Source organism: Vicia villosa, linkage group LG3 (genome assembly GCF_029867415.1).
Source record: "Vicia villosa cultivar HV-30 ecotype Madison, WI linkage group LG3, Vvil1.0, whole genome shotgun sequence".
Taxonomy (NCBI): domain Eukaryota; kingdom Viridiplantae; phylum Streptophyta; class Magnoliopsida; order Fabales; family Fabaceae; genus Vicia; species Vicia villosa.
The window spans coordinates 214,754,496-214,762,950 of NC_081182.1; the positions used below are offsets into that span (position 1 = coordinate 214,754,496).

Below are 8,455 nucleotides of genomic sequence, written 5' to 3' on the forward strand. Positions count from 1 at the left end.
TTCAAATGTATTATTTTAGATGAAAATCAAATATTTTAAATAAAATAAATAGTTGTGATTAAGTTCATTTTTGAATTGATTTTAAAACAAAAATAATATATTTATAAAAATAAATTTTGTTTTTAAATATACAGACGAACCGACAATTCTTTTGATAAAAATATGATATCATCCGCACACGTAAAAGTTAATCCATCGAGTCAGACATGACTACAAAGGATAACAAAATTCTTACTTTAAACAATTTAACACTTTTATATGTTTAGGGTTAGATTCGAACTCAGAATCTAAATTAATTTAACTACGATTAAGATCAAACAAAAAAAAGTATATTTATAAAATATATATATATATATATATATAAAAAAATATAAAAAACTTTACAAATATAATAGTAGGAGAAAAAGATGGTACAGTAAAGTGTAAATTATTTTTATACAGTCAAATCAATGATAATCATGTATTCTATCAAGATTCGTATTATACTTTATTTGTAAAACATTTTTTCTGATAGTGTACGATCATTAAACTCGTAAAATATTTAGTGACAGTGTAAAATTATTAAACTCTTAAAATATTTACATATATTTACATTTATATGCATACAAGGAATAAACCCAAGCATCCAATTTATAGACCATCAAAAACCTCACTTCTCCTCACTCACAACTCTCTCTCTCTCTCTCTCAACATACCAACCACATACACTCTCTCTCACTAAAAACCATTCTAGAGAGAGAGAGAGTGACTGATCGATGATGTCTTCCTCCGGCACCGGTAGGTACATGGCTTTCCCGCCGTCTCCGTCACACTCCCTCCCTCATCTCTCCGCTCTCCGTTCTCCTGCTTCATCTGCCATCGCTGAACATGACAAGTATACATATATTTTTCCCTTTTTTTTCATCATTTTCGAAGGATCTAGTTTTGCTATAGTTTTTGTGCTGAATTTCTGTGTTGAATTATTTATTTATTTTTTGTTTTTTGTTTTTTCTGATTTTTTCTATGGTCAAATTGGTCATACTATACTATCTTCATTTCTGTTACTTGCTATGATGCTTGCTATAGTTGGATTGATGATTGATTGCTTGATTGTTGATTTTGATATGGATGATCTGATTGTTTACTGATTTTATCAGATCCGTTTTGTTGATGCAAATCTGATTGGAAAAAATTGTTGTAATGAGTTTTTGGTGAATGGTGACTTGGATTGGCTATTGATGATTCTGATTTCAGGGTTTAAGAAATTTAATAGATGATGAATTTGTTTTTACTTGATTCGTGTTATCTTGTCTTAATTATGGTGTTTTTGTGTGTATAATTGCTTGATCTTTGTGGGAAAGTACTTGATCTTGTTGGTGAAGTGTTTTTTTGTTTATTTGTTGAGAAATGAGATTTTGTCGATGAATTGGATTCATTGTTAGTTTATTTTCTTTGATATTGTTTCGGTTCATGATTGAGGATTGTTGAGAGTTTATTACATGTATGTTTGATTTTGTGATTTACGAATGACGGCAATGTAATAATATATACTCATTGCATGGTTTATTCTTTTTATTTTCAGATATTTAAGTGAGTTATTGGGAGAGCGTCAGAAGATTAGTCCGTTTATGGCTGTGCTTCCTCATTGCTATCGATTGTTAAACCAAGGTATGATAAAATCAAATATTGTTTCATCTTTTTCACTAGTTGTCTAGGGTTTGAAGTGTGTAATGATTGTTTTGATTAAATTATTTGTGTTTGATTTGATCCAAGGAAGTTTTTTGGGGTTCGATAAATTTGCTTTATAAGAAAATTGAAACTATTTTTGAAATAAGTCTATTCGAGATTTTGTTTTTCAAATGTTATAGGATTGTGTACCGAACAAGTGAATTATGGAGTGTGAATATTGGTTTATCTGTTTTGTGAATTGGTTTTTCGGTTTTGCATGTGAGATTGCTCAAGGACAATATATTCTACTTAACATTCAAAACTCGAGTCAAGCATGTGTGAATTTTGTTTTCAATTGATTACGTATGGAGTGATATGAAATCTGTTTGGTAGATTCATGATGTAATGTATATGTTCTATGTTTTATTGTATATAATCTCTTTCTATTTTCGATAATTAAATTTATTGTCGGCTGTAATCCACATGATGTTTTGTTTATGCATTGTTTGTACACGAGCTTATAATGTTTCATTATGTGTCGGTTAAAGGGTTTTTTGTTTTATCTTGTTTTGTACCTGTCACATAGTTGTGGATTTACAGTAGTAACCTGTGTTAGTTTAGTTACAAAATCTAGTTATGTGAAGTATGCTTAATTCTGCGAAGATTATAGAGGAGGGTGACGTGAATATATTTCATGCTCGAAAAATTCGAATTGAATTTTGTTGATCAAGGTAAATAAAATCGAGACCATACCTAGGATCGGGCGAGGAGTGAAAGATTGTTAATGGTGAGGTCACGACGCAGATCATACGACCCTACTAAATATAAAAGTCTATTTTAGTACAAAACTTGATTATGTAATCAATTAACATATATATGTCATTTGTGTGCTAAACGACAACACAAAAAGAAAAGAAAACATGGAAAGTAGATCGAATTCTATTCCCGCAATGAACTACATTTTCGGCAAGAAGTAAATGACCTACCACTGGTGGAGGAGAAATCCAGCTAGTTAGAGCGCCCTGTTTGCCAATAAATCGGTGACCTGATTACCTTCTCGAAATGTATGGTGAAGCTTACTCTCCATAATAATTAATACATGCAAGTATATCACTAAATTTTAAGTAAAGAATCTATTTTATAATTGATAATAACTATATTAAAAATGTATTATTCTATTATTATTACGTAATAGTAATAATAATTACGTAATAGTAATTATGAAATTAGAACACAAAAGGAAAAATCATAAAAATCGAAGACGTAGTAGCGAGATTAGGTTTCTGTCAGAACCCGATACAATCCATCTTCTGTGATTAAAAAAGAAAAACATTTGGGATCTTAGGTTTCATTGCAAAAAAGAAAGTAGAGTTAGAATAGTGGTTGAGCACCAATGTCACCTTGCGGCCTGAAAATTACTGCAAGATGGCGGTGTAGTAGAGCTCTAACTTGAACTTGACAGATTGAACCATGTTACCACAATGAGTGCGGAACAATAAGATGAAGGGTGGACGAGCACAGCAGTAGCAAGAAGCGTGTTCGATTTGATGCGAAAACTGCTTATTTGCTGGCCTAATATATTAATTCCTGACCATACCTCATTTAATCATGGACAATTAGTGTTACGATTGCGGATGGCGGAAAGCCAAAAGTACTCCATTTGAAGCCGGCATAAAACGCTAGGGTCCCCCCGTCCTTCACAAATTTTTCATATCAGTTGTCCAAAATACGCCATGGCCGATATTTGACAACACTGGTCAATCAAGTTAAGATAGGCACATGACTCTTTGATTGACCAAGTAAGATTGAGCGGCATGTAGTTTAGATTATTACACGTGTTACTCTTTTAATTGTAGTTAAAAGTCAGAGGTTTATGTGATAATTTTCCCGCGGTTTATGTGATTGTGTTTTATTATGTTACTGTAATGGCGCCGCGTTATTGTTTGAGCTATTTTAGATGTTAGTGTAAAAGCAAGTCCTTAAATGCCATTAATTTCTGTAGATATAGTTTAAAACTAATTTTTGGGTTATCTTAGAATACGCCGATTCAATGGTTCACTGATCTGATTTTTTTGAAGTTTCTTTTATTTTGATTTGATGTATAATGTATACTATATATTATATTAATGTATTTAAATATTAACAAGATGACACTTGACTGCATTTGTTTTTCCTTGCTAGCTCGATCGAGTACTACCATAACAAGCTTAAACTTGTAGAGATATAGCAGCATTAATTTTTTACTGACTCAGCAAAGATCCAAGTTTTCTATCAATTTTGTAGTGACTGCTAACTTGTTAAGAAAATGCTGACATTTTTGGAGCAGAAATACTGCGTGTAACAACAATCTTGGGGAATGCGTCATCAGTATTAGGTCAAAGTGGGCTTGAGCATGGTAGTCCCCTGGCTACCGGCGGAATGTTCTCCAAGGGAAGTGCTGATCCGAACGGATGGGTATCACGATTTCAATCAGAAGTACGGATACTAACCATTAACATAACTTCATTTCCATCTAATTCTTTTATTTTAGAACTTATTCTGACATAATTATACATCTTATATGCCAACTCGTCAATTTATTCGAGTGGTTATAGTTCTATATTTTGTGACAGGTAATGCAAATGCTAAGTTATTAGCTAAGTTTCCGAAATGGGTTGTTAACCATCCTATACATCATGGTTTGAAATCAATCATCTGTAATTCAGATGTCAACCCATCAATCGCTGACATCCTGATCCTTTCATTGACATAGTTAGGACATGTCTGTGCATTTTACCTGTCATACCTGTTGATAGTTATTCTTCACATTTGCTTACTTATAATTGCGTGTTTTTGACTTTTCTGAAATTTGAGCCGCTAGTGCAAACCTTTTTGGTGGCATCATATGTATTTTTGTAATTGACATTAGAATGAAAATACGCAGATGCCAAGTTTGATACAGTCCTCACCAACACCAAGCTGGCTGAGTCCTCAAAGTAGCTCGTCTGGTCTTCTTGTTAAAAAGACGATCAGAGTGGATATACCCGTGGAGACATTTCCTAACGTAAGGATAATCACTTCTCTTACTCTGATAAACACTATTTTATTTACAGAAGAATCTAATAGATATTTGTTTATTGCAGTTTAACTTTGTTGGTCGCCTCCTAGGCCCGAGAGGAAACTCTCTGAAGCGCATGGAAGCAAACACTGAGTGCCGTGTCTTGATCAGGGGCCGAGGTAGCATTAAAGATACGGCTAGGGTAAGAATTTTAACATATTTGTACCAAGATAATTTTAATGAAGTTGAGAAGATATTGATTTTGTGTTTCTCGTATAATGTTAAATTAATGTGTTCTCTACTTCTCTCTATCATCTGGTAAATATTTTTAATTTATTTCACCGAGAGATCTATGACTTTTGATTATTTTAAATGTATAGATTACCATGAAGAATATAGTAAACTAATTTTTATCGTGTTTATAGGAGGAAATGATGAGAGGTAAGCCTGGGTATGAGCATCTGAATGAACCTCTCCATATTCTAGTCGAGGCAGAATTACCGGCTGAAATAATCGATGCTCGTCTGATGCAGGCACGTGAAATACTTGAAGATTTGCTTAGGCCTGTGGTACGTTGTACTGAATTCAATATGAGATTGGACAACTTGATTTTGAAATTGTTTGACTTTGATCTAATTGTTGGAAGTATTGTGATATCTTTCAGGAAGAATCTCATGATTTCTACAAGAAGCAGCAGCTTCGTGAACTTGCGATGATCAATGGCACTCTTCGCGAGGAGGATTCTCCCATGTCTGGTTCTGTTTCGCCTTTCAACAACAGCCTTGGCATGAAAAGGGCCAAGACCAGAGGGTAAATTTCTCTAAAGGGTGAGTGAGAGGATTTGGAGCTTGTGTTAATTTTCTACAACAGCATTTACCATTGTCAGAGGTGATGCCGTTATCAAATGCCCTAAAACTGCGTTCGGGGCACTGGCACCATAGGGTCAGTTTTATGTGCAGTGTGTTTACATTCAGGTTTAAAAATGGTAGCACATAGTACAGTATAATGGTCTGCTAGAGTTTGGTGAATTTGCTTCGTTTTTTTTTGTCCGTTCGTTAGGCTGTTTGGTTTCATATTTATTAATTATGTTTATATTATTATCATTATTACTTTCATATATTTCGCAGCTTGCGTCGACAGTTTTGATATGGTTTTGCAATATAATGCATGGTTTGTACCCTTTTGTATATACTATCTATCTACTGCTTTGCATGTATGAGTGACATTTTGCTTTGTCAGATTAGATTACAGATTTGTGATATGATTTATTTATCTACAAACAATTAGCTTTTTGAGCTTTTCTATGTATCTTGTTAGTAGATATATAGGGTGTAGAACTGAGAATAAGCATTCAGAAACTTGATTAAAAACTGTTTAACCGATGGATCAGAGAGTACTAGTGTGACGAGAAACAATGGAACCCAGGGTGGAAGGGTTTGAGTCTTCTATGTAGTTATATCTAGAATTTGGGTGCATCTTTAGTCACAACCTTGTGTCTTTAAGAATCTAACAACCATGAAATCAATGCAAGAATGATAAGTTTTAGGTATTTTCTTGGGAGTCATTTTCCTGAGCTGTGTTGCAAAGTGCTCTTTTATGAACCCATTGGACTTTTGATGACAACCGAATAAGGTTTAGGGTTGGAAGAAGATTTGAAGTTGACACAAGGTTGTGAGGTAACTCTTTTAACTCTTATTGACACAAAATTTTGTTTTCCTTCCAATAGGGTTGATGTCATAGTTTGCAGTTCCTTCTATTAAAGCACTTTGTATAAGAAAGTCTCTTTGGGGGTAGCTTCGTTGATATCACGATAGAAACCGGTACTAGTTGAATAGATAGATGAATAACCACTGAATATTATAGATAATCTCTGAATTTTCAATGTTCCAAAAGGGTTATCACCTAAAATGAGAAGTTGTTAGTGTTGTGTGTAATTCAATGTTGTCTAGTCTGTTACTTGCAGTGCAAGTAAGTTGTTATGTTAGTTTCAAAGTTTATTAAATTGGTCATGATTGTTAGTAGTTGCTACTTGAGAAGCTTGATCAACAAGTCATCAATTAACCCAATTATTGCATACTACTCATTATTCAACAATATTTTGATTCTCATCATATCATTATCTCAGAGCTTTCTATTCATTATCTCAATTCCCAGCATCACTTCTTCATTCCCAACAAGCCGATATAGCAGAATATGGTTTGAATTACTAATATGCAATCAAGAAACATGGCAAACTAAAATCCAACCTCAAATGGTCAAATCCATGTAAACATTTCAATATCTAAAGGAGAAATTTATGATAGTTGGTGTGTGCAAATGCAAGGAAATGAGTAATGATAAAACTAAGAACAAAGCTAGAGAAATATGGAAGATGAAAGATCAATCATAAAATGGCAATAAATGATCAAAGAATCATGGTGAAAGAACAAGCAAGAATAGAGGAAATTACAAAAATAGTAAAAAGAAGTTCAACTATAAAAAACATGCAACATTACAACTGTTGGAAGTTTAAACAACTTGCTTATGAATGCAATGCAAGCAAATATTCAAGGCTAAGTGATAAAACTGAAGTGCAGTTTGCCTACAGATGATTAATTTAGCAAGTATATTAAATCGTAGGAAGTATATTAAATTTTGTTGAGTAATAAATTTAAAGTTTGTATCTATAAAAATTAAACAATTTTGACTAAAGGGTTTTGCACACGAGTTTATTAAGATTAGTAAGAAATTAAAATAGGTTAAATTTAATAGTGATTAAAAATGATCAAGGAATTTTAGCGGAAATCGAAGTTGAATTGATATTCGATCGGATAAAACATGAAGAATCTTCGTGTTTGACTATGAATTTTCTTGATTCAGTGACTTGAATTTTTTGAGTTGGTAAACTAAAGAGCGAACGTTAAATTGTGGAAAACGCGAGAACCATAAGTCATTCCTACAAACGGTGCCATTGCTCTGTTTTGGAACTAGAATTAGATGTAATTGGTTGATGTGGAGTCTCGAACACGTGGTGTTGATCTATGATACGCCGACACCGGGGTGGATCTGCATGGTTTACCTCTCCAACACTCAAGTCAGTTCAAGATTCAAGATGAGCGTAGTGAAAAGTGGAGATCAGAGAATGTACCTTGTATTTCGTGTGAGATGACTTCTATACCTTGGGTCAAGTAGAGTGGCTTTGGGCCTTAGCCATTTTAGATCTTTGGCCGACTCTGAACAGTTGCTCCCATGGCTTTGCTTGACACTGAGGGAGTCGAGGAAACTTTCATCAATTGTGGTCGGCCTTCAAGGACGTAATCCGATTTGAACTAGAACTTAAAGGCTCAGAGTTAGTTAGAAAAGTAGTAGAGAACAAGCGCATTAAATGCATTTCCATTATTGAAACATTTCACTGCTTCCTTCTAACATGTAGCCTGGCGTGACTAGCTAGGGCATGACACTGCTTATAGTGTACTTAAGTGCACTCGAGTTTGCTTGTATTTTGAAGGAGAGATCCATTTATTTGTAACTCCTCTTTTCCATCTGATCTGGTTGGTTTATCCATTTTTGCCTATAAATAGTGATAATACTGTTCACCTAGTTAGGGATGTCAACTTGCCTCCGTTAGCAAAGATCCCCGTAGAGATTCCCCGTTTGGGACCCCAAAGACGGGAAATTTTTTCTCCGCGGGGACAGGGACGGGGAACAAAGTCTCTCCGAAAGCACTTCGAGGATGAGGGTGTCGTAAATATCCCCCGCCTCGTGGAGTTCCCGCCCCACCTAAAATAGCTT

At 34.2% G+C, this 8,455-nt stretch overlaps 1 protein-coding gene across 1 annotated transcript; it reads left to right on the plus strand.

Annotated features, from left to right (window-relative positions):
- The first annotated feature begins 635 nt into the window (after nucleotides 1-635).
- Nucleotides 636-5,801, plus strand: LOC131593518 (KH domain-containing protein At5g56140-like). The gene is made up of 7 exons (XM_058866025.1): nucleotides 636-874; nucleotides 1,562-1,647; nucleotides 3,974-4,122; nucleotides 4,571-4,690; nucleotides 4,770-4,886; nucleotides 5,110-5,253; nucleotides 5,349-5,801. Exons 1-7 carry the CDS (start codon nucleotides 756-758, stop codon nucleotides 5,496-5,498), a joined length of 885 nt encoding a protein of 294 aa, XP_058722008.1. The 5' UTR covers nucleotides 636-755; the 3' UTR covers nucleotides 5,499-5,801.
- The last annotated feature ends 2,654 nt before the right edge of the window (nucleotides 5,802-8,455 follow it).